At 37.1% G+C, this 26083-nt stretch overlaps 4 protein-coding genes across 8 annotated transcripts; 1 reads left to right on the plus strand and 3 right to left on the minus strand.

The window, feature by feature from the left end:
- Positions 1 to 604: 604 nt before the first annotated feature.
- LOC148062792 (palmitoyltransferase ZDHHC11-like) lies at positions 605 to 8334 on the minus strand. The gene is made up of 9 exons (XM_087812846.1): positions 8291 to 8334; positions 5873 to 6055; positions 5627 to 5802; positions 4236 to 4337; positions 4051 to 4175; positions 3831 to 3986; positions 2132 to 2499; positions 2032 to 2068; positions 605 to 1158 (listed from the first exon to the last, which is right to left on the minus strand). The coding sequence occupies exons 2-9, from the start codon at positions 6053 to 6055 to the stop codon at positions 1019 to 1021; spliced, it is 1287 nt and encodes a 428-aa protein (XP_087668972.1). The 5' UTR covers positions 8291 to 8334; the 3' UTR covers positions 605 to 1018.
- Positions 8335 to 9225: 891 nt separating this feature from the next.
- LOC148062793 (palmitoyltransferase ZDHHC11-like) lies at positions 9226 to 14325 on the minus strand. Of its 2 annotated transcripts, none has more exons than XM_087812777.1 (11): positions 14120 to 14325; positions 13577 to 13765; positions 12365 to 12543; positions 12090 to 12191; positions 11908 to 12032; positions 10594 to 10749; positions 10428 to 10531; positions 10320 to 10366; positions 10201 to 10261; positions 10078 to 10132; positions 9226 to 9564 (listed from the first exon to the last, which is right to left on the minus strand). In XM_087812777.1, the coding sequence occupies exons 2-11, from the start codon at positions 13742 to 13744 to the stop codon at positions 9422 to 9424; spliced, it is 1140 nt and encodes a 379-aa protein (XP_087668903.1). In that variant the 5' UTR covers positions 13745 to 13765; positions 14120 to 14325; the 3' UTR covers positions 9226 to 9421. The 2 variants fall into 2 exon arrangements, with proteins under 2 accessions (XP_087668903.1, XP_087668902.1); XM_087812776.1 differs by having other exon boundaries at positions 9227 to 9564; positions 10320 to 10369.
- A 960-nt stretch (positions 14326 to 15285) lies between these two features.
- brd9 (bromodomain containing 9) lies at positions 15286 to 20012 on the minus strand. Of its 2 annotated transcripts, none has more exons than XM_087778831.1 (17): positions 19877 to 20012; positions 19298 to 19518; positions 19064 to 19219; positions 18872 to 19001; positions 18748 to 18805; positions 18514 to 18658; positions 18345 to 18455; positions 18080 to 18225; positions 17878 to 18010; positions 17154 to 17229; positions 16986 to 17081; positions 16787 to 16919; positions 16617 to 16728; positions 15994 to 16050; positions 15820 to 15925; positions 15547 to 15717; positions 15286 to 15479 (listed from the first exon to the last, which is right to left on the minus strand). In XM_087778831.1, exons 1-17 carry the CDS (start codon positions 19923 to 19925, stop codon positions 15388 to 15390), a joined length of 1992 nt encoding a protein of 663 aa, XP_087634957.1. In that variant the 5' UTR covers positions 19926 to 20012; the 3' UTR covers positions 15286 to 15387. The 2 variants fall into 2 exon arrangements, with proteins under 2 accessions (XP_087634957.1, XP_087634956.1); XM_087778830.1 differs by having other exon boundaries at positions 18080 to 18267.
- A 72-nt stretch (positions 20013 to 20084) lies between these two features.
- trip13 (thyroid hormone receptor interactor 13) lies at positions 20085 to 26083 on the plus strand. Of its 3 annotated transcripts, none has more exons than XM_087812662.1 (15): positions 20085 to 20100; positions 20335 to 20403; positions 20504 to 20663; positions 21360 to 21486; positions 22166 to 22221; positions 22299 to 22389; positions 22471 to 22543; positions 22610 to 22673; positions 22742 to 22828; positions 22898 to 23004; positions 23064 to 23217; positions 24004 to 24116; positions 24180 to 24249; positions 24322 to 24409; positions 26011 to 26083. In XM_087812662.1, the coding sequence occupies exons 2-15, from the start codon at positions 20345 to 20347 to the stop codon at positions 26022 to 26024; spliced, it is 1263 nt and encodes a 420-aa protein (XP_087668788.1). In that variant the 5' UTR covers positions 20085 to 20100; positions 20335 to 20344; the 3' UTR covers positions 26025 to 26083. The 3 variants fall into 3 exon arrangements, with proteins under 3 accessions (XP_087668788.1, XP_087668789.1, XP_087668791.1); XM_087812665.1 differs by having other exon boundaries at positions 20086 to 20100; positions 20561 to 20663; XM_087812663.1 differs by lacking the exon at positions 26011 to 26083 and having other exon boundaries at positions 24322 to 24774.

The raw sequence follows: 26083 nt of genomic DNA on the forward strand, positions 1-26083 counted from the left end.
TCATAAAATCAATAATTCTTATTTTAAGTTGGGGGGGAAACTTGCATTTGTAACTTTATTTTTGGTTTCATTTCGATTCTACTTTCTACTATATTATCGAGATTTATTTCCAAATCATCTTCCAAATGTTCAATTTGAAAGTGAGTGGAAAACATATATTTGTAGCTTTTTCAAATGTATTTATTGCTTCAAAAAAGTTTTAATATAACTTTTAATATACAAGAGCTTATACTGCGATGTTGCCATTTACATCAACGACAATTACTATTACATTTCATGCAGACGTTGATTCAAACACTTTAAAATAAAATTGATTTTGCTACAATAAATACTAAAAGTACTTATACGGCCACAATGACTGAATTAACCATGATGCAATGCTTCTATCATTGCTGCGACAACTTTCAAATAACTGTTAGTTCATTCTTTATTATATTTCCAATGCTATTAAAATAAATACTACATCTACAAATTCGGTACTACTATAACTTGTTACTAGTAGTCTTTGACAAACTAATAAAGAACAACAAATACGAGTTGATTATCGCTCAGTAGATAATATTCTTCAGCCCCCTAGTGGTCAAATGCTATTAAGACACTGTGCACAGCTTATGAACTAATGTCAGCAAATAAATATTTTTAAGGTACTTAACTTGAACAATGAGGTTGACTCGGACCAAAGAAGATGAATGATCGTGTTGCACTCACCAGTGTTTAAGATAAGAAACTAACAAAAAACAAACAAACTAACAAAATTAAACAGATTTTGAAGGGCTTTAAGAATGTTTGATTAAGAACAAAAAGATAACATCGACACAAACTTATATTTCCTTTTAAAAACAGTTTTAACAGACATTTCTGTTGGACCCTCGATGTGTGCTCGAGTGATCGGGTTTGAATCTCCTGCTCAAGATGGTGGTCGACCCGGTGACGCCCACGCCTGAATACAGACGTTTTTACTTAGATTTGTATTAAATATACACAAAAGAACATTTCATTTATTTGAGGAAATAAAGTGCTAGAAGTCGACTGAGGTCCAGAGGCGACTTCCTATGGTGTCCCGGGATCCTCTGAAGCTGGACCAGGACGTCTCAGTCTTACTCTGGTAATCCGGGGTCATAGAGTTCTGGCTGCTGATGCTCTGGAGGAAAATATCACCTGTCGAGGAGAATCTTAGCTTAACATTTGACCTGCTTAACCTGTATTTTGTGAATTTGCTAATATTATATTTATAGAATATTTGATTAAAAACATAGATTTAAACACAAAAATTCAATACATTTCTACTTGAGGAGCGAAAAAAAGATGTACATTTTTTTTAAATTATATTTCACTATAAATACGTTTAAAGTTTACTCATTTAACAACTTTTAATTCAGATAATATAGATTTTTCTTTCTTAATTGTTTTATTATATTATTTATATTTTATTATTTTCTATAAAGTTTAAATATAGAATTTTAATGGTGAAATAAAAATCTTTAATTTTTGTGTGATGTTTAAGTTTATATTTTTAGTTTGAAAAGAAAAGTAAAATTGCTAACAATATATGAATCGAATATTAGATTAAATAACCCAAATATTCTTGAAAAGCTCACATTAATTTCGGACAAAAAGACATACATTTAAGTGAAATAATAAATCATTGTGAAGAAAATCAAGCGCTTTTATTTTAGATTATTTCGATTTTTCTTAAATATTCTTTATATTGTATAAAATACGTTTTTTTCATATTTTTATCTTAAATTGAGAGGAAAACACGTATTTCTAGCAAAAACATTTTGTTTGTTTGTCTAAACAAGAAGGATACGCTCGCTTGCAGTTAATACAAAACTATACGCTCTAGTAGAAGAACTCACATTTCACCGAAATGAAGAACATTTATATTTAATTTAGATTATTTTGAATTTCTTTCTTGTTTTACATTTTATTATAATTTTTTTTTTTTTATATATATATTATTCTTTTGCAACTGTCAATCTTCTAAAACTGTCAAACTGTAGTCTCAGGTAAAAACACATGAAAACTCACCGACGTTCACCACAGAACTGTCCACACTAGAGAAAAACTGCAACACAAGAATGTTTAAGAATTATTGATCCACAGTTCGACACAAACTAGTCTCACTCACCGGGACAGTTGAGGTTTTGTAAGGCTGAGTCTTGCTTCTCGTGGACGATCGACTTTCTCTCTCTGGTAACCCATAATGCACTGGGCGAGTTGAAGCTTTGTAAGGCTGAGTCTTGCTCGTCGTGGAAGATCGACTTTCTCTCTCTGGTAACCCATAATGCACTGGGCCAGTTGAAGCTTTGTAAGGCTGAGTCCTGCTCGTCGTGGAAGATCGACTTTCTCTCTCAGGTAACCCATAATGCACCGGGGCAGTTGGAGATTTGTAGAAGTGAGGCTTGCTGGTCACGGAGGTGAGGATCTCCTTTTCAGGGACGCTTGGTCTCAACATGTGGAGGTTGATGTACTCGTAGGTCGTCACTCCTCGGAAAACTGCAAAAGACACTTTTGGGTCACGGAAACATCTGGGTCGGGGGCCAAATGTGGCCTTGCTAGAACCCCGGCCTACACAATGTTAAAGATAAGATTTATTGTGTTTGCTTCACATTCAAGACTAAAATAGATTTTTGAGGCTTAGATAATTGTATTCTAAAACTGCTTATATCTTATTGATCGAATACTTGATTTAAAAAACTAAAATACTTAATTTAAAACGTCAATTTAAACTTTAGAAGGAAAACCAAGACTTTAGATTTTTATTTCCTATTTTTTTAAATTTAATTATACATTTTAAATACATTTTAATATTTTAAAGGGATTAGGAAAATTAATTATCCTTTATAAATTATTACTAATTTCTGTCAATTTTTATAAATAACAAATAACAAGAGTTAATATTGTTTTTATTTTTATTTTCTTACTTATTTCTTGTACATTATATTATCAATATTTATTTATTATGTATTTATTACTTATTTTATATTTATTATATATACGTTTATATTTTAATAGTGAAACAAAAACCTTAAATTTTCATGTGATGCCTAATGTTTTAAGTTTCCCGAATTATATCAATCGAGTGATTTAAAAACTATATATTTTTTACAAGTTAAAATAAATTTAAACTTGATGAGGGAAAGAAACTTAAGAGCGAATTAATTATCGTACAGAATAATTACACATTTGTCTTAATTGCTGTGTTAATACAAATAATAAATAAATACTTTTCACCCTAAAAACTTCTAAAGGCTTGATTTAAGATGAATTACATTTTTATTATTATCAATATTTATTTTTAAATAATATTTGGAATGTTTAAATGTAACTTATGGCTAAAGAGAGTTTAAATATACAACTTTTAATAGTGAAATAAAAACCTAGAATCATCATGTGATGTTTAAAAAATATATTTCATTACATTGTATAGTAGAATTTATACATATTGAATGGATATTTAATTCAACAGGTTAATAATTTTACTAAAAAAAAAACTTAACTAAAAGCGGAAAACATTTATTTAGCTCACAAAGCTAAAACTTTATATTGGGAAAAAAACCTTCTTTTATTTAAAGAATATTTTATAAATGAGGGTAAAACACATAGTACTTCTTAATTGAAGTGTAAATAATATTCGACTACAATAAATACTTAACATCATTGAAAAAGAAAATCTAGAGACTCTTATAATAATTAAGATTATTATTATTTATTATATTATCAATAATCTTTTACAAATACTCTTCCAAGTATTGACCTGTTGGGCTGAGGGTCTTAAACTATCGATAAAACATATATAAAGTGTAATAATCAGGATATAAACTCACAGAGCAGGACGTGGAACCACAGCAGGTGGCTGAGCATCAGCAAACAGGTGAAGCACAGAGCGATGGTGAGCGACGCCAACCCCATCATCGCTGCTGTGCTGGTTCTGATCGGACTCAGAGGCAGGAACACCAGCCACGTCTCCTTGTCCGCGACACCTGTCGGGACATGATGGAGTTACTCACACACTCACCTGTCGTCACCACTCAAGACCGGACCCACCTCGATAAAGAGGGTCCGTCCTCAGGACTCCCGGCTCCACCAGGTACTGGATGAAGACGAACAGCAGGATCACCACCAGCAGGAAGCAGCCAAGCGTGGCGGAGAAGACGGCCAGGAAGAAGTAGCTTCAGACGAGAGACTTTTGTTTGTGGATCTTTTGATTTATTCCATGTGTCGACGCTCACCTGTAGTTCCGTCCTCCCACACAGGTGTTCAGCCACTTACAGTGATGGTCAAAGTTGTCCACACACTTGTTGCAAACACCGCAGTGCTTCGTCTTCGGACCGCTGGACACAAACAAATATGTTATTGATTTAGTTATTAATTTGATTGTTCTGTTGTATCATCCATATTTATTCACAAATATTACTGGATTATTTAAATGGCTTCATTGCACTGGTACATTTAATTTTATCAAAAATATTTTCATTTTTTTACCATAAAGATTGATATATTTGAGGAGGGAATACTTGAATGTAAAATGTGTAATTATTTTTATTTGTTTTATTTGATCTTTTACAAGTCTGTTCTTTGTTTTTTTTTATATTTTCCGATTTTCTTTTAACAATATTGATATTAAATATCAACATTTTCTTCCCAAATATTTGAATTTTGAGCTGAAAACATATTTATATTGTTTTATAAATAAGAATGAATAACCTGATTTGTGTATTATATTATCAATATTTTTTTATATTGCTGAATAATTCAAGTGATTTCATTGAAAAATATTTTTCATTTTTTAACGTAAAAAAGAAATCTAATTTTCCGTTTTTTTTATAATATTGATATTAAATTATCAACATTTTCTTCCCAAATATTAGAATTTTTAAGCTGAAAACATATTTATATTGTTTTTTAAATAAGTAACCAGATTTTTTTATTATATTATCTATATTTATTTTTAAAATATTCCTGAATAAAGTAAGTTTTTACATTGTTTTATTTTATCTTTTATGCATCTGTTGTTGTTTTCTTTTTATATTTTCCGATTTTCTTTTAATAATATTGATATTAATTTATCAATCATTTCTCCCCAAATAGATTTTTTTTATGCTGAGGAGAAAACAGATTTATATTGGTTTATAAAAAATACTTCTCACCATAAAACCTTCTAAAACACTGGATTATTTTGATTTCTTTCTTTCTTATTTTTGTATAATATCTATATTTATTTTACATATTTATGAATAATAAAACTTAGTTTTATTTTATTTTTAACAGGTTTCTTTTCGTTTTTTGTTTGTTTTCATATTTTCCGAATTCTCTTTTAAGAATATTGACATAAATATGTATTTTTGATTGTCGATCGAATATCAAACTATGTGTAAAAAAAAAACCAATTTATATTTTTTTATTTTAATTACTAAACAAATAAATAAAATTCCACCTCTTAATATACACAATATAACATTTTTGATTCAATTATATAAAGAATAATTCAATATATTTCAATTCTTTGAAAACATATTCCGATGGAACTGATGTACTTCCATATAAATGATTAATAATTCATTTGTCATAAATACCTGTATTTTTTTCAAAAAATCTTTAACAAAAAGACTGTCATACGCACACAGTGATGTCACAGAGGCAGCAGTGCAGGTCCTGGATCACGTGCGGCCTCCTGGTCCGGTCAAAGGTGGGCATGGGTCTGCGGTAGTGTTTGGCTCTCACCATGGTGTGAGCCGGGTCCACGGACAGCGCCGCCAGGTGGCTGAGGAGGTGCGTGGCGAACGCCAAACCGTTGAGCTGCGAGCGCCGTTAAAGGAAGAGGTTCGAGGAGATGGAGTGACGGACGCCGGAGTAGAGCAAAGGATACAGAGTAGACCACGTAGTTCCACGGCTGAGGCAGGAGGGGGATGTAGATGGCGAAGCCCACCACGGCCAGGTAGGTCAGCACCAGCCAGGACATCACCTGGATGACCTGCAGGGGGCACGACCAGCCGTTCTTCCTCGGGGTCTTGAAGGTGGGCGGCCTGTTGTCGCCGTGGCAACACCTCATCTGCACCGCCAATCAGATATGTCAAAAATTCCATTTCAAGTCCTGTTACCTTGACGACTGTCAATCATCAAATTATTGATCGATCGATACACTCAAACATCCTACAATTTATTTTAATGATCGTTATTTAACATCACTGTATCAATATTTAAAAAGTACATTTATGTATATTTACTCTTGATTTTTGGGCTTTTAAACTATATTTTAATTTTAATCACAGTTCCTTCATATTTCAGTAACGTGTGTAAAAACTACTATTATCATGCAAATGTTTACGGCGTTTATTCATTTTTGTGTTGCAATTTAATTTCCAGTAGTCATTACGTCCTTTACAAATAATCAATGAACTTCCGCAAGAGCCTCACAACGGCTGAGGACGAGAGGATACGGTTGACTCCTACAGCTTTGAAAGCTGACGTTTGCTCATTTTTGTGTTGCAAATAAATTTCCGGCCGCTAGATGGCAGCAGTCATTACGTCCTCCACAAATAAACAAGGAAATCCCACAAGATCACGGCGATGACTGAGGACGAGAGGATACAGTGGACTCAAGCTGCTTTTAAAGCTGACATTTGTTCATTTTTGTGTTGCAAATAAATTTCCGGCCGCTAGATGGCAGCAGTCATTACGTCCTCCACAAATAAACAAGGAAATCCCACAAGATCACGGCGATGACTGAGGACGAGAGGATACAGTGGACTCAAGCTGCTTTTAAAGCTGACATTTGTTCATTTTTGTGTTGCAAATAAATTTCCGGCCGCTAGATGGCAGCAGTCATTACGTCCTCCACAAATAAACAAGGAAATCCCACAAGATCACGGCAATGACTGAGGACGAGAGGATACAGTGGACTCCTACAGCTTTTAAAGCTGACATTTGTTCATTTTTGTGTCCCAATTAAATTTCCGGCCACTTAATGGCAGCAGTCATTACGTCCTCAACAAATTAACAATGAAATCCCACAAGTTCCGGCAATGACTGAGGACGAGAGGATACAGTGGACTCAAGCTGCTTTTAAAGCTGACATTTGTTCATTTTTGTGTCCCAATTAAATTTCCGGCCACTTAATGGCAGCAGTCATTACGTCCTCCACAAATAAACAAGGAAATCCCACAAGATCGCGGTGAAGACTGAGGACGAGAGGATACAGTGGACTCCAACAGCTTTGAAAGCTGACATTTGTTCATTTTTGTGTCCCAATTAAATTTCCGGCCACTTAATGGCAGCAGTCATTACGTCCTCCACAAATTAACAATGAAATCCCACAAGTTCCGGCGATGACTGAGGACGAGAGGATACAGTGGACTCCAACAGCTTTGAAAGCTGACATATGTTCATTTTTGTGTCCCAATTAAATTTCCGGCCACTTAATGGCAGCAGTCATTACGTCCTCCACAAATAAACAAGGAAATCCCACAAGATCGCGGTGAAGACTGAGGACGAGAGGATACAGTGGACTCCAACAGCTTTGAAAGCTGACATTTGTTCATTTTTGTGTCCCAATTAAATTTCCGGCCACTTAATGGCAGCAGTCATTACGTCCTCCACAAATTAACAATGAAATCCCACAAGATCCTGACGATGACTGAGGACGAGAGGATACAGTGGACTCCAACAGCTTTGAAAGCTGACATATGTTCATTTTTGTGTCCCAATTAAATTTCCGGCCACTTAATGGCAGCAGTCATTACGTCCTCCACAAATAAACAAGGAAATCCCACAAGATCGCGGTGAAGACTGAGGACAAGAGGATACAGTGGACTCCAACAGCTTTGAAAGCTGACATTTGTTCATTTTTGTGTCCCAATTAAATTTCCAGCCACTTAATGGCAGCAGTCATTACGTCCTCCACAAATTAACAATGAAATCCCACAAGATCGCGGTGAAGACTGAGGACAAGAGGATACAGTGACTCAAGCTGCTTTTAAAGCTGATCTTTGGACATATTTTGGTTTCAAAACAAATGAAAAGCAGTTACGACTTTGTCAAGAGTCATGTGGTCTGTAAATTCTGCAACACCAGATTCAAGTACTCGACAATACTACAAATATATACTTGTTACTACAGTATCACGATATATCATATCTTTGCCTCTGTATCATGATACATATCATATCACCAGATCTCTTTGTCGATACACACCTAACTTCACTTTTACATATTTGACCTCCGTGACTATGCACTCGCTCTACTCCACGTCTCTGACCAACGACCTTTTCAATCCGACCCTCGTTACCTTCGTGGATGAATGAATGTTTCCTGGTCCGATCCGACGACGACTCAGACATTTCAGTCCATCAACATTCCTCCCACTGACGTGACGAGGAGGTGACGCGGGTCAAAGACAAGGGCAGATGAAAGGAAGGTGATAAAAGGATTGAAGATGAAGGAGAAAGATTATTGAACGCAGCGTAAAGACGCGAACACAGCATATTAAAGCTACAGTGACAGAATCAAACCCTCACAGGAAGTCTTGTTCAAATGCATTTCAAAGCACATCAGGTGTCGAACAGAAACAAAGCAACATCTTTAAATTTACTTATTTACTCATTTATTTAATATCTTTATCTCAAACATGGACTTCAATTTTGATACAAGCATCCAACAGGACACATAAAAGGACTCGACTGGTCAGATTTGGCTCTCAGGCCTTGAGCGAGAATTCTGACCCGCTCTAGTAGAAGAACTTACATTTCTCCGATCCTTAAAACTCTTCACTGGCTGCCAGTTTCTTTCAGGATCAACTTTAAAATTCTGGTTCTTACTTTCAGATCTATTCATGGTCAGACCTTACATCAGTGATCTGATCCAGACTTACACCCCAGCTCGGGCTCTGAGGTCTTAATGGATCTACTGACTCCTACAAAAAACATCTTAAGACACTTTTATTTGTGTTTTACCCTGATTTTCTGAGACTCCTGTGTTTGTCTTACGTGTCTTGATCTTTTAAAGTATATATTTTAACTGTATATTGTTTTTGTTTGTTGAAGCTCTTTGTGGCCCTGGTCTAGAAAGATCTTTACAAATAACTATTACTTACATTTTAGGTCTTTAGATCAATCAAGACGAGCTTCAAAAATACGTGATTTTTTTTTATCGTCACATCCTTTTGCCATAATGTGTAGCAGGTAATGTATGTGTAAAGTAACGGAAAGACAAACCGGTAAAAACTCTTATTTATAAGATTCAAACAGATACAAAGTTAATATTTGAATAAAAAAACACATTAAAATCAGTTTTTACTAGTTTAAAATAACTTAAACAGTGAACTCAAACTAATAAACTTTAAATAATAAATAATAAAATATGACAATAAAACAACGATAATACAAAAGGAACCACGAGTTCTGGTGCTGGTCCGTTGGGACTACATGTCGACCGGGGTCATTATGGAACTCCCGAGTGGATCCTGAACTCCGGGCACGTCGTCCACGGACTTGTCCTGCTCTTTGTGGTGATCGTCTTCAGACGGCTGCGTCCAGCTGCTGCTGCCCCCACGATGCTGGACATCTTTAGAAATAAATGAAACAAAATCAGAACGACTTACAGTTAATTTTACAAATGTTGCTCTTTTTCTTTGTTTCGCTTCATATCAGGATGTAAATAAAGTTGGATTTGATAAAAAAAAGAAAAGAAAAACGGAGGGGCCACCTAGCGGCCGGATGTTTAATTGCAACAGAAAAGGTAGAAATAAAGAAATCACTGAATATTTGCATGTTAATTGTAAATAAAATAAGCAATTTATTTTGCACACACTTTCCTGAAAAATAAACTATAGAATTACTGATAAAAATGCAATATTCAAGTGTATCGATATTTTCTCACACCGCTTATAAATGAAAATAAAAAGACTATCATTGATTTTCGTTGATTTTCTTAATTCTATAAACGTGATTTACTGAACGTCAAGCGAGGGCGGGACACAGGAAGTAGATAAACACAAGAGCAATCGTTTCCTTCCATCAGAGCTGGAACTGCGAGCGGAAATACTTTTGTTGGCTTCTCTAAATCTTCTGAACTCACCAGCTTTTGTGTTTTCAAACGCCTCCTTCTCAAGAGTTTTTTTAAGATTTCCCATCTGACACCGGAGAGAGAAAAAAGTGATTTTAAACTCAGGAACGACAGCTCTGACGACACGAGCGTTACCTCGGAGCAGATTCTCTCCGACATCTGACTCGTAAACTGTCCTTTATCTTTCAACCTGCAACTGCAGCGAGAAAACATTTGAGTTTAAAAAGTGAGTTTTGAGTATTTCTTGAACGTACCTGGAGGTCTTTGACGTCTCCTGCTCACAGATGACTGAACTCTCCTCCTTCTGTCGACACAACGATCAGAACCAGACTTTTTTTTTAGTCAAATCCACTCACTCTGACCTTCTTGTCGCTCATTTCTGTGGCTCTGTTTGTTTCTGGGTCAACCTTCTGGCTCCGTCCCTCCTGGAGCTTGATGTATTCAAAGGTACTGATGCCCTTGTAGACTGGGACGAAGACAACATTGTGCGTTATTGTCGTTTATCTGAGGAAGAGAGGCGCGACTCACGGAGCATGAGGTGGAACCACAGCAGGTGACCCAGCATCAGCAGAGAGGTGAGGCTCAGCATGATGCTGATGAAGGCCAGGATGAGCAGAGACGCCGAGCCGGTCTTCAGAGGCGCCGACGGTAGAAACACCAGCCATGTGTCGTTTAAAGAAACCGCTGCAGGAGAAGAAGAAGAAGAAGTGACTCAAGAAGCAAAATCTGCTCGTTTAACAAGGAATTTTTACTATGATTATCTTGATTTGTACACAAACTTTATCTTTTTGCATGTTTTGCATTTTTATATTACAGAAAATAAACTGATAAATATAATTATTTGATAGCAGCCAATTATTTACTAACTTAAACACAATAATTAAACATTATTAGACACATTACCGTAAAAACAGCATAGTATTATTTTCTAAATTTCTATGGTTATATGGCGATAAAACACTTTAATGACAAGCCTGGTTTAATTTTTTAAATATATAAGTGCTATCAGAATATTCAATGGTTGATTTTTTTTTTTTCAATATTTTGGGTTTTCTAAGCAATAGATAAAAAAAAATATTACTGAAATGATTTCAATTTTTTTTCTTTTTTACACAGTTTGATATTCTTATACCAGTAATTCAAAAATAAATGTTCTAAAGTCACATTTTTTTTATTTGTAATCTTTTAAAATCAATATAAAAATGTTGGTATCATATTGACACCAGACAAAACCAAAGGAGCGCCGAGCTAGCGACTATTACACCAACATTTTAATATTAAATTTAAAAAGGCTACAAAGACAATCCATTTAGAAAATGTGTTTCAGAGTTTTTGTAATAAAACATGAAAATGCATTCATTTAGACAATATTACATTGTTTTTAACTAAATTATAATAAAAAAAAGAAACAATCAAAGCTTTTAATGCAGAAATCATTGAATTTAGTTTAAAAAAATAAATAAACCTTTTAATATAAAAAAAACCCATTGTAATTATTATTATTTTTTTATTATAAAATACTTTAAAAACAACACTTTTAACATTACATTATATCACTTATTTAAAATTTGAACGACACCGATATATATATATAGCAAATGTACTTTTTAAAATTAAAATACTAAAAAACATCACTTCAACTTTTATTATTTTACAGTGTGTTTGAATACATTCCTTCAAAATAAAAGCAATTGTTTTTGTTTGGGCGTTTATATTTTATATTTGGGTCACGACCCACTAGAAATAAGAACTTTTAATTCACCGATTAAGTTTGTCTTTGCTCTGATTAGATATTTAAAAAATAAAATAAAAATCAGTTCAACATTGACAGGGTGGACCTACTTTGAAACTTGGGGTGTGTTCGTAACAGTCGGGGGTCCAGGTAGTGCTGGATGAAGACGAACAGGATGACGACCACGAGCAGCAGAGACCCACATATGGACGAGGCTAACGCGGCGAAGAAGTACCTGTAGAAGAAAACATCACCGTTGAAACCTGAGACGACACGACCTGCATCTTCTCACCTGTAGTTCCTTCCTCCCACACAGGTGTTCAGCCACTTGCAGTGATGGTCGAACTCTTCCACGCACTTGTTGCAGACGCTGCAGTGCTTGGTTCTGCGACCTCTAGGTGGGGAGAGAGGGTGAGATTATTATGAAAAAGGTCAGTTCTACTTCATATTGGTGCTCCGCCCTCTAACCGCTTCGCTTAGCGACGAGGTTAGAGGGCTTCGCACCAATTCGTAGAACCTGAGATTATGATAGATAACTCAGGGGTTTTCTTTCCTCCGGACACTCACACCCGGACGTCGCAGAGGCAGCAGTGCAGGTCCTGGATCACGTGCGGTCGCCGCTCACGGTCGAAGACGGGCATGGGGTTGGAGTATCCAAGCTTGGCTCGCACGCCGGAGTCGGCCGGATCGATGGTCGTGGCGGCGAAGTGTGAGAGAAGGTGAACGATGAACGTGATGCCGGTCAGCTGAGAGCGAAGAGTGAGGGAAGAAATACATGGAATAGAAATGTATGGAAGTGAGTAAGTAAGTATTTTTTATTTGTATAGCGCTTTTCCAGACCAGGGTCACAAAGCGCTTAAACAATCAAAACAATATTCAATAAAGTATATACTTTAAAGGTCAAGATAAAAACTGATAACACAACAGGAGTTCCAGAAAATCAAGGAAAAGCCTGAACATCAGTGATTTTTTTTTTATTGAAATGTTGATGTTTTTAAGCATTTACTCGTTTTATTTTTTTTATAATTTAATTCAATAATGTCTATATTGACATGTTGAGTATGTTTTTATTGAATAATTTTGTTTAATGGTTTGTATATTGAAAGGTTGGATTTGTCTTTTTAAATTATTGAATTAAAAATGTTGAATATCTTCAATATGAAAGATCGTTTCTTTAATTTAACCTTTGAATATTTGTATTAAATATTGAAAATAAATACACAGAGTTTTTCAGATTTTCTTAATCGATTACTGGGGTAGCGACAATACCAAAACAGTACCGAACTCGATGGTACTTTCGGCCAATCATGCGACGCGCAGATGATCACATTATATATTGAATAGAAAAATCTAAAAATAAAAAAATATTGAATTTAGAAATTTAATTTTTGAATTATTTCAATAAGAAAATCAAACTCTACGTGTAAAAAAAAATGAGACGTATTTTTCAATTGAATTAAAATAAATATACATTTTTTAACTCAATTATTAAAAATGATCAGACTATCTAACATAAAATCAAAGTTACATCATTTGAAACGTTGAATTCAATCATTCAATATCCTGATGTCACTGATATACTTTTATACCATGGAAATATATTAAAGATTTAAACTGTCCTCGTGACTGAGACAGAGAAGACTCTGTCTTAACAAGACAAACAGAGATTCTTGTCTGGTTTTTAAAGACCGGAGAACTCGTACGAACGACAACAACTCTCTTGTGTCGCTTCATCAACAAATAAACATGGAACTTATAGTGGGTTTTAAAAAAAGATACAGAATATGCGACGTGGTTCCACGGCTGAGGCAGCAGAGGGATGTAGACCCCGAAACCCACGACGGCCATGAAGACGAAGGTCAGCCAGGCGAGGACTTGGAAGGTCTGGAGGGGCCACGTCCAGCCGTTCCTCCTCGGGGTCCTGCCGGGGTTCGGATCCGCCTTCATACCTGCAGGTGTCACGACTTTCTGTTGACAAAATTAAATTAAATTAAAAGAATTGACTAAAATAAATGCTTCCACTTTATGGTTACACTCTGGCTCTGGAACGTTTGGCTCAGAGCACATGAGAAGTCAATGACAAAGAAGATATTATGATCATGAGAAAGTCATGATGTGTTTCCATGAAAGAAGACTTTGTTTGGCTTCAGCAGCTTTTTCTCCTCAGATCCAATATTAATAACTCTTGTTTTATGCTTAAAAATATTAAGCAACAATACAGAGACATGAGGCTCAGGAACTTAAACTCAAGAAACACATAAAAACTCAACTAGACAAACCAAAAACAACACATAACATATTAAAAAAGGTTGGTTTTCTCACCGTTTCTTAACGAGTGGAAAGATTTCCAAACAGGTGTTTTCGATCAGTAACTCCCGGGAAAACGTCACGTGTGCGAACATGTAGTTTGTCAACAGCAGCGATCGTGAAGGAAAGTTCCATTTAAGAAAAAAAAAGTAAGAGTGAAAGTGTTTTAAAAACACAACGAAAAGCGTCCTGGACGACGAAGGACGTCAGGAGCCAAGAAAGAAGCGAGTCAGCAGCGCGCCATGGTAACTGTGCCGGCGCGCATGCGCGTAAGTCAGTAATTGAAGATCATTAGAAAATCATTGACTTACTTTAAGATGAGATTTATTTGTATAAGAAGTAGTTTAAAGTACAACAAGACGAAACAGCGATTTGTTAATATCTCCTCCCATAAAATTACCCACTTTTGTTATGTTTAAATACATCGTTTTAATATTCTCTTTATTCTTTATTTTATATTTAAGCATTGGCTTGTTTCTTTAAATAATTGAATCCAATGTGTATATTGACAGGTTTTATATGTTTTTATTGAATAATTGAATTTAATAATTTGTATATTGAAAGGCTCGATTTGCCTTTTCAAATGATTTAAATACACATTTTGAATATTTGCAATTATTAATACTTTTTAATACATTTTTTTTATTCAATATTGGTGGTGGGGAGGGTTTTTAGCATTAAATTTGAATTAAATTCAATAATTACAAATTAAAATATCATAATTTCATCTTTTGAATTTCTTTGTCTGATATTTCTGTCTCTTTATAAAAAACATTTGGTGACGACACCTATTTCTAGGACTTGTTTATTTTACTTAACATGTAGATATAATCCTTCCAGGCCCTTGTTGGTTCACAGTATTTGGAGCCCTTACTGTGAACATAAGGCAAGAGTAGAAGAGAATAATTGTCAAACTGAAGACCAAGAGGCAAAACTCTGGCCTTTTAGTCACTTTATAATGGCCTGCCAGAGTTTAGCATTGTTGTCTCAAAGGGTTACTTCTGTGTTATGACACTAAAGATAAAATATTCTTAATTTAAACTGCAAAAATGTAACTATTGTGACTCATACTTCCTGCAAAATGAGTGACTGAAAAATGTGTGATCAAGTCTGTCCAGTAAGTATTTACTCATGTTGTGTATTTCTAGTGTAAAAATCAACGGATAGTTTGTAGGAAAACACTTCACATGGTACATTTAATTTTCAAGACGGTACAAAAGTAGATGATAGAAATGCTAAAAGTCTGTACATTCAAAATAATCATTTTAAGAAAAGACGACGGATCAGTTGGTTCCACTCTCCGATTCCGGCGACTGGAGGAACTCGTACGGGTCGTGGACCATCTCGGTCTGGTCGCCCAGCTGTGACGGACTCCCTGTGGAGAAGGAACAAAAAAATGAGCGACGATGTTTCACGCCGGAGGAAAAAAGAGAAGCAGATACCCAGGTGGTGCTGATCCCGCTCTGAGGCGTTGGAAAGAGACGACAGGTTGGATGAAGGTCTGGAGCCGACCCGGTCCACTTGAGCCTCGTGGAACTCCTGCAGGAGTTTGTCGGCGTCCTCGTAATGCTGTTGGCCCTCCTCGTTCCCGGGCTCCTTCTTCACGGGTTTACCTGGAGAGGTTTAATCGACAGTTTTATTCTAGAAACTTGTTGATTTCACGAAGCATCTCAATCAGGAGTGAAGGAGAAAAAAAAGATTTCCTTAAACTTCACCTAAAGAGTTGAGCATGGAGATGTCCAGGGACATGTCCGGGTAGCTCTTCATGGACATGAAGTCCAGCACCGAGCTGCTCTCGCCCAGACCTGAGCCGTCCGACATCTGCAAGCCAGAATTTGAGGTTAGAAAGAATCGCAGAGAGACGTTTTGAGAAGAAGACGCAAACATACTTGCATGTCACACAAGGCGTTCTTGGATTCGTCCGGTTTCAACATCATATTCCTTTTCTGGAAAAGAAAGAAAAGTTAGTAAATCAACTTTCAAGATTATGTAATTACAATTGCTGACATCTAGTGGACAGACAACGACACTGCAGACTATTATTCAGGTTAAATGTATTAAATCAAGTGAAATAAAATAATTTAAAGTGATCTTATATGTAGATTAGGGGTGTGTATGGGCGTCTAATAATTGTCAAAATTAGACGTCTATGTATCCTCTCATCCCCAGTCATCGCCAGGATCTCGCGGGATTTTGTTAAATAATAACTGCTGCCATCTAGCTTCCAGAAGTTTAATTGCAACAAAAAAAGGATCAACCAGAGAATATTTGCATGTTATTTGTAAATAATATATATGTATATTTACACTATACACGATCTACAGAAATATAAACCCTTAAATAACCGATACAAATATAAGCCAACAATAAATAAATAATTATAATTGAAAAAATAAGTAAATCAATAAAGTGCTGTTGAAAATCTATACTATATAATAAAATGCGATATTTAAGGGATATTTTCTTACACCACTGATGAATACATCAATATGTAAGTATGTATATATTATACCTGTCTAATTTGATTGACAGACTTGGTGTGATCGTTTGCAGTCATCTTGTCCAGGAGTCCGTCCACCCAGTGCTTCGTAGTATTTCCGCAGTTCTTCACAAACTCCTGGATGCTGTTGGGGCGAAAAGGTTTGAATCCCAAAAAAGATCCTGAGCCTCACATCTCCATACCTGAGGGCGCACTGCACCCCGGTCTCGTCCCCGTAAGCCGAATACAACAAGTCCACTTCGTCAGGGAGCAGGTCTGGATACACAGAGTTCTTCTGGAGACTCTGAGTGTTGTAGGCGCTGCTCAGGAAGGTCACTAGGTCGTCGAACAGGAAGAGTTAATACGACAAAAATCCGATGAGGAAAGAGCTCGTCGACGAACCTTTGTGTCTTCTGTCATCTTTGAACCCGAGAGTTGTTAATCCTGGGAGAAGCTTATTTGACAGAGAACTCAGATCCACTTTATGAGTCTCCTCCTCTGTGAGAAAAAAAGGAGATTTATGACACAAGAATAAAATACAATAGTTTAGACGAAGACGTGATTACGGACCTTCTACATCGGGATCAAGTTGATTTACAACAGTATAGAGCAGAGATGTTTCCGACTCTTTGCGTAAGTATCCCATCTGTGAACGTCAAGATTCAAATACACATCCATAATTCTGGGTTTAAACATCTCTACTTGTGATATGGTTTCATGAAACAACTGCTGAGGTGACAAGATATATTGGACTTCTTTTTTTTAAGGCCACTAAATGGCACTCTCTGCTCCATAACAATTTGAATTGAACTACAAATTCAATCATCTTTTAGATCAAACATGGACTAAGTGCAAGCGGGGGCCACATGCGGCCCCTCATGAGGTCATGTAGAAAATTTTGACAGCTCAACATTTTATTAAGAATTTATTATTGTATTAACTTTAAATATGCATTTCTTAATGCCACTTGTTTCCCTTTTTGTGAATATTTCTTGCCTTTAAAAACCCTTTGAGTGAATATTGATATCAGATTTAGATTTTTGTATTTATTTTCATAAGTTATTCCATCGTCTCCTCTCTTTTGATGGCCACTCGTAACAGTCAGAGTATATAATGTGGCCCCTGAGGAGATGTATTTGCTCCGCCATGTTTAAGATCAAAGCCTCATCCACGGTGTCATGAAACCGCATCAATGGATCACTAGTCTTTACTTTTACATATGGTTTTAAATCACTTGGTCTTATGAAAGTCAATTTAATATCGAGTTTAAACGTTTAAAAATCCCATATCAAACCTTAGACGTGGGCATGTATCTGTTGATTCGATCTCTGGCTTCATCAGCTGAATGTTCCACCAAAGCCAAAACATGCTCTTCGGCCGTGCTGTCGGTCAAACTGCAGGCATTTCCTTCTGGCTCAAATAGATAACTGAAAAAAATATATATATATTAATATTAAATAAGACTTGTTTAATACCCTTTGAAGACTTCTCATTACCTGATGACTTCCTTCAGGTCTTTCACCGGCTGTTTCCTTGACTTCTTCGCAGACTCCACAGGGTTGGAGATGGTTTCCGGAGGAGGCAGATCGTCCGTGAGGTCGTCATCTCCCAGGATAGCGGCCTGTTGTGTAAAGTCCATGTCCTGCATAAAGGACACGCTGCGCTTGAGAGCCAACAAACGCTCCTGTCAAGAAATCACGAGAAAGGAAAGTCTAGACAGCAGAAGAGATCGCACTTCCTCAATCAATCCCACGTCTTCACCTTGCTCATCATCTTGAATCCCGTGTGAAGAAGCTTCTTCGCCGATTTGTAATAAACCGTCTCGGGCCGATTGTAAACCATTGCGTTGTCGCACATCAGTTTGAAATCCGCCTGCGAGAGAAAAGACAGGTTACGATCGTGTACCTCGTCACCACATCAACTTACTGACCTTAAATTCTGTAACAGTGTTGTAGTCGTTGTTGAAAATCTTGTCCTTCATCGTGCTGAAGTCCATGGGATGTTTGATGATGGATGAGTAACCGGGAGCGATCGCATCCGTGACTGGACATGAGAAGAATCCATGCGGGTCTTTCCTGGCATGAATCAGAAAAGGAAGAAGAGCATGTGATAAATAAATGTGACTTTGAAACACCCAATTCTGTTGTTTACGTGCGGTACTCACCGCTGCAACTGCCGCAGAAAGTGTTCAAGCAGTTGCTGCCGAGGTGTGGACTCGCTTTCTGCATCAGATATTAAATAAGTGTTTGTTCATTGTTGGATGTGCGTCCAAGATATCCATTGCTTACCGTGCTGAGTCCTGCACGATCGTACCGGACGATCTCCTTGCTGCTCAACCTCAACCTTCACGTGGGGATAAAACTCTTCCACTTCTGACTCTGGATCAAACCTCTCCCTCTTCTTTTTCTTTTCTTCTGGCTGTTGACGTAAACGATGATATTAGTCGACAATAATTAACGATAGATGTATTAAATACACACCTCATATGAAGCTATCAGACTTTTCGATAAAGTAAAAGGCTCGACTGGTCCAGTGGCGGCAGGAAGTGAAGAAGTACCAGAGGCGGTTGCTGCTGCTGCTGATGCTGCTGCTTCAGACTCAATCTGTTCTCGCTCCCGCTTTTTCCTCTTTTCCTCCTGGAATACCACCGGAAAATTCATCTAGTTTCATTCAATCATTTAAGAGACGTTTCTCCCAAACGGACCAACACTGACCTTCCGTCGTCTTCGCTCGTCGTCGTCCGCGTACTTGTCCTTGTCTTTTTCAGACTTCTTTTTCTTCTTCTTCTTCTTTTCTTTGTGTCGCTCCCGTTCGAGATCGGATCTGTCATCGTAGTAGCTTGAATCATGGCCCGATCCAGAGAGTTCTGTCACTTCACTACCTCCAACTTTGAGTACCAGTTTAAGAGGCTTCTCCAGTGCCTTGTCTTCATAGTCTGGATTTAAAAACAAGGACAGTGATGAATTTATTAGTTTAGTAAAAGAAAGACAACAGATTATTCGAGTCTGCAATGTTTACATAATGGATTCATGATTCAAAATGAACGTAAACAAAAGCAAAGAGTGATGATAACATTGGGTCAGAAACACGCCTCCCTGGTCAAGTTTTCTTTCACAATACACTTGATCGAACCGGAATTCCGTTCTTAAATGTCAATATCAGATTAAGAACCTTTTAAATCTGCTGAATGATAATTGGATGAGCCAATGAATGAGATGGAGCGAGCTAGCATTGAGGGCTAATCGGAACAAAAGCATCAAGAAAAAAATAGATCCAAGATATATTTTCAGTACCATCAACGGTCCTCCACTCCGTTTTGTGCTTCTTGTGTTTCTTGCCCATTTTCCTTCACCTCAGGTGCAAAGTGTGTGTGTTTTTAGAGCAAATATTACTCGTTGTGATTAGCATTAGCTCCTGCTAGGAGAGCCGCACAAAAACGGATATGACGTTTTGAAAATCGGCACGTATTTCCGGTGTGAAATTCAGCGGGTGAATTCGACTGTCACTCATTTTTCCAGTGAGTAAATACCGATTATAGTGTTGGATTTAATTCAAATATATGCGAGATTTCAGATATGACTACGATTATATCGATCTATAAACGTCAATAGTTACAACATGACGCGATTGTATTTCGTCTACTTGAGATGTTGCGCTGTTTTGATTCGCATGCTAACTTTGCTAGCTCCATGAAGCTAATAAGTTTGAGTAAGTCTCAGGAAAAAACTTTTTTTTTATAATGTCTTGACAGTTTGACAAGAATGGAGGATGCAAGCCTAAAACAGAATATACACGTGGAAGTCCACGTGAAGGCGAAGAGGTATGTTGTTTTCAATGTTATTTCGATATCAGTGACTTGTTGTCATTAAATAAATACTAACAGAAACACGATTTTATTAAAATGTTCTTTTTTTTTAAAGCACTGCTAAATGGGCAGACGTGAAGAATCACACAGTAACCTTACTGAATCGACACAGCATGATGTTTGGAAACTACAAATGGACAGAGTTTGATGAAGACTTCCTAACCAAACATGTGGAATCTGTGGCAATTGTTGATGTCGAGACAATGATCAGTCAGGTATTTTAACTTCTCTCCCAATATATATAACTCCTTATTATAATCCATGCGTTTGTTTCTTCTCGTCTGGACTATTGCAACAGTTTGTTTTCATGTCTTAACAAGAAGGATCTGTCTCGCCTGCAGTTGATACAAAACTCTGAAGCGAGAATTCTGACATGCTCTAGTAGAAGAACTCACATTTCTCCGAACCTTAAAACTCTTCACTGGCTGCCAGTTTCTTTCAGGATCAATTTTACGATTCTGGTTCTTACTTTCAGATCTATTCATGGTCAGGCTCCTCCTTACATCAGTGATCTGATCCAGTCTTACACCCCAGCTCGGGCTCTGAGGTCTGTGGATCAGAATCTATTGATGGTTCCTGAACACGCTTCTGGACCAGAGTAGAGAAATCCTTCCAGGCTGTTGTTCCTAAGCTTTGGAACGATGTTCCTCTCCCTCTGTCTTTGATGGATCTACTGACTCCTTCAAGAAAAATCTTAAGACACTTTTATTTGTTTATTAATTTGTTCCTTGATTCTCTGAGACTCCTATGTTTCTCTGTGTTATCTTGACCCTTTAAGCATATATTTTATTGGGTATTGTTTTAATTGTTTAAGCGCTTTGTGACCCTGGTCTAGAAAAGCGCTGAACAAACATTACTTACTTACTTATTGATGTTTCTGTTTTTTTCTAATATGTATTCTGAACTTTCAGCCGCTTGATTTGAGGAATTGCTCCATCTTTGTTCACATCTTTGCTCTGAATGAAGACGGTCCCAGCATGCTCAACCTGGAGGAGGACGAGAGTCTTTCTGCTGCCAACTGCTGGCTGCTGCCGGCAGGTGAGACTGCGTTTGTCTTTTCGTGATACTATGTAAAATTATAGATGATAAATGATGATTCAAGATTTAAGAAATATGGAGAAAAAAAAACATGATAAAAACACAAATATTTAGAAACATGAATAGAAAACGTGCCAAAAAACCTCAATAATGAAAACAAAATGTTTCAATGTCGCAATGTCTTTGTTCAAATTGAGAGTTTCTTATTATCAGAGACTTTTTATATACTCTAAGTAAGGATGTTATCTTACCTTAGCTTTGCTGACAATTTCTACTTCAGTTTTCCTCAGAGCTTCTATTTTTCTTCCAATGTGACGTCTATTTAAAAACAGCTAATCAGGCTGATGTTTAAAAACACGTTATACTGAAAAGAAAACTCTCAGGAAGACTAAAGTACAATTGAAATAGTCAGCAAAGCTAAGGTAAGTTAACAACCTTACTTAATAAACTCACAATAGAAAAAAAACACCCTTAGTTGTGTTGCAACACTGCGGATAATTGTGATCAAATTCTGATTTTGCTGCTTGTATTGTTTACTGTGAAGAAGTCTGAATCTTTTTTTAATAGAAATTTGACTTTAGTTAAGAAAATATGTCGCTGAAAATGTATTTTTTTATTTTATATGTTAAAAAGTAACTTGATTTAAGACAAATTGCATGTCTTGTTTTTTCCCAAACAGCCGAGTTTCATGGCATCTGGGAGAGTTTGGTGTATGACAACGGAATCAAAACTCAGGTAATATTAGAGATTAGTAATGATGGAGATTAAAATTTGTCTTGATTCTTTACAAATGTTTTTTTTAATTTTCTTAGTTGCTTGATTATGTCACGACAACCATTCACTTCTCGGATAAAAGTGTGGATAGCAACATCATCTCGTGGAATCGGGTTGTTCTGCTGCATGGTATTTGAAGAAGAAGAGAATATATATTTTTAAGGATTGAAAAGAAAACATCAACTTAACAATTTGTTTGACCGGTTTAAGGTCCTCCAGGCACAGGAAAGACTTCTCTGTGCAAAGCTTTGGCTCAGAAGCTGTCAATCAGACTGTCAAACCGGTAAGAGTAAAAAACAAAACAACCTTTTGTATCTTCCAATTCTCATTTCCACTTTCCTCCTCACAGGTATTCTTACGGACAGTTTGTTGAAATAAACAGCCACAGCCTGTTCTCAAAATGGTTCTCCGAGGTTTGCATGAGCTGTTATACTGTTTTTATTTGTTTGTGATACTGACGCACCTTAATGATTTACCATAGAGCGGTAAACTGGTGACGAAGATGTTCCAGAAAATCCAGCAGCTCATCGACGACAAAGACGCTCTGGTGTTTGTTCTGATCGATGAGGTAAAAGTTATTTTCCGGCCGATTCGTTCGACCTCTAGTCCTGATGAAAACACTCCTTTTTGTTCGTAGGTGGAGAGTCTCACGGCTTCTAGAAACGCCAGCCAAGCAGGAATTGAACCCTCTGACGCCATCCGCGTTGTCAACTCTGTGCTCACCCAACTTGACCAGATCAAAAGGTAAATAATTATTTTTGAGGGTGTTAAGGAGTGATCTATATTTCGGCGTCTTGCGACAGGCATTCTAACGTGGTGATCCTGACGACCTCAAATGTCACGGAGAAGATCGACCTGGCGTTCGTGGACAGGGCTGACATCAGGCAGTACATCGGTCCTCCGTCTGAGAAAGGAATTTACAACATCTACCTCTCGTGTCTGGAGGAGCTGATGAAGGTGATCACATGATCGTTCGCTCATTTTGAGTAGCTAGCAGACTGTGCTACTTACGAGCTAAAGGTTTCAACGATTAAACATTTCGTTCTACGTTTATAGTTGAGGCTTGTAACTGATTTACAAGCAGTAGCGCTACATGACAATTAGAGGGGTTCTGTCTCCATTCAAACGGCTCCAAATCCCATTACAGCAAAGCCCTTCCAGTAGATATCGGACACATTCACTTCAAATGGGTACAAAATTATAGCCAACATCACAACACTTAATTTACCACATTTTTTGAACTATAAGGTGTACTTTAAATCCTTTATATAAATAAAAAATATATGGCACTCAAGCATCTTTCAAAATGTTGGTATGCTACTAAGCTGCACCATGAGTTAGCACAGTATGACAAAGTAAAACTATGAAGCCTCGCAGAGTAATACTACGAAGCCGCACTACATATTTATTTTGTAATTTAGTTGTATCTTTTAACAATCGTTCATAAAAGCTTGTCAGTTGTCGCTGTCAATTATGTCTCAAAACTTTATTGACACCACAATCTACCGTTTATGTCGTCACATGACCAAAACACAATCGCCTCTTTGGTCAAACGCAGCTCTGCAGTGGAGAAGCAGGAAAACAAATTGTAGATGTTAATGGATTTAATAAAAACTACTTATGATTTCTTTATCCATGTAACCATTTACACATGTAGGAATTGACACCCCATAATATGGGGTGAACGACGTGTAACAAAAGTGCAAGATGGGTGATTAAATGCTTACTTCTTGCTGTGGACAGCGTCAGATCATCTGTCCGCGGCAGCAGCTGTTCAACATATTCGAGCTGGAAACGATGGGATTTGCGAGGAGCGACGTCTCCGAACACAGTCTGACCCTTTGGAACATTTCCATGTGAGTAAATGTTTCTGAAAAAATATCGTTGAACTTCGACAACCGACGTTTTCTCTCTCGCAGAAAAAGCAAAGGCTTGAGTGGACGCGCTCTCAGGAAGTCGCCATTTCTAGCTCATGCACTCTTTGTCAAGGTAGAGATTTTCTGATTTTTAACAAGAAACTCCAGAGAAAAGATGTTAATAATAAACGTTTGACTTCCTCAGACTCCGACCGTAACCCTGGAAACATTTCTGGAGGCTCTGGACCTGGCGGTGAATAGACAGAAGGAGGAGAAAGAGAACTTGGTGAATGGTATTTGACAGTATTTGTCCTGTTAAGTTGTTTACAATAGAAAAACAAATGTGTCTTTTATCACTAATGTTTGTGGGCATCAGGATGTAAAAAATGTACATTTAAATGTGTTTGTTAATACTGTTGCTTCTGCTGGTGCTTCTTCTGTTTTGAACAATTACAGGCACCTACATGTTTACTCTTGTAACGTTATCATTGTTTTCAAGTTAAATGTTATCACATTTTTATAGCATATTCTTCACATATTTCTGTCATCATTCAGAAAATAAGCCTGAAACACAAAAATAAAAGGTGACAAACCGAAACTGACCATCATTCAGATCTTAAGGTCAAAACAATTTACTTTGTAGATAATTAATATTGGATTAAATACGGCTGTATTAAAACTTGTGAAAACTCATTTTCATAACATTTGCACTTCCTCTTTCCCGCCATGTGGGGGCGCACTACGACCATTTTTTGCGTAAGGAAACGTCTTTACACCCAAATACTGACATTAATGATCAACTGGTTTGATCTTAAAATGCATTTTTAATTCAAGTAAATGCTTTTCATCTTTAAAAAGCTTTTAAAAATCCATTTTTTAAATGGAATAAATGTTGAACTTTGTTTCCCAAGTTTATGTTTTAGGCGTTTTTTCATCTGGAATCTTCGACTCGATCGATTTCGCATCTTCGTTTCCGGGTCGTCGCCGCCGCACGGGTCCGGCCAAAGATGCTCCGTTCCCCCCCCGGGTCGTGCATGGCGGTTTACATGAGCAGATCAGTGCTGCCATTGTTCCCCATGAGCATGTTTTACATTCTGTGAATACTCCGCCGCCTCGCATGTCAGCTGCAGGCTTCAGACAATGTGCCCTTTGTTTGTTGTCGGCCAACAGCTCTTTTTTCCCCCCTTTTTCCCCCCCGACTTCAAAGGTGAACCCCGCCGGTAAAGCAAACACCGGATCCATCTTTAATCGCATGCTTCGCTACCTGCGTGATTATCCGAAAAACGACGGAGACGTTGACGTTTCAGCTGCATCTGATTTCCACGATCAAACGGCAGTTTTATACTCCGGGCCTTCCATTGACGATTAAACTCAAGGCTACGTGTAAAAAAGTCCTCTTGGGTTCCCCCCCCCTCGCTCGTAAAAAACCCTTAATTTAATTGAAGAAACTGTCAAATGATATATTTGTCACGAGGATGCCTCTTCTTTTTTATCTGATCGATGACGGAGCGGAAAAACAAGACGGCGACTGTTGTCAATCCAAAAACCTGCCGCTCGTTAAAGGGCGATCAAACGTGGAGGGAAAAAAGTCAAAAGACTCATTGTTAAAAATCTGTTTTATCGCGGTCTTTAACAAAAAAAAAAAATGTCAGAAAACTTCCAAACAAAACAAACAGTGCGATGTTTATCCTCCCAACCGTTGTCCAGGTACATGGCTGGAAGGAAGCAGTGGAAATTATCGGCGCCGGTGCCAACGGTGATTCAGAACGACCTACACTATAGGCATGACGGGAAATGTTTGCTCGTGGCCTCGTTGGAAAACTCGCAGCCGATTTAAAGGTTTTTTTTTAAATGTCAATTTTTGAGTCGTGATCTATTGTTTAACATCTATTAGGAAGATGCTGTTGATGTTCGTCGGCCGGAATCTGGTGCGGATTAAAATGTTGGAGGTCGGTGAACGCGAGCCT

This window comes from Callionymus lyra, chromosome 17, assembly GCF_982586985.1.
Source record: "Callionymus lyra chromosome 17, fCalLyr1.hap1.1, whole genome shotgun sequence".
Lineage (NCBI taxonomy): Eukaryota > Metazoa > Chordata > Actinopteri > Syngnathiformes > Callionymidae > Callionymus > Callionymus lyra.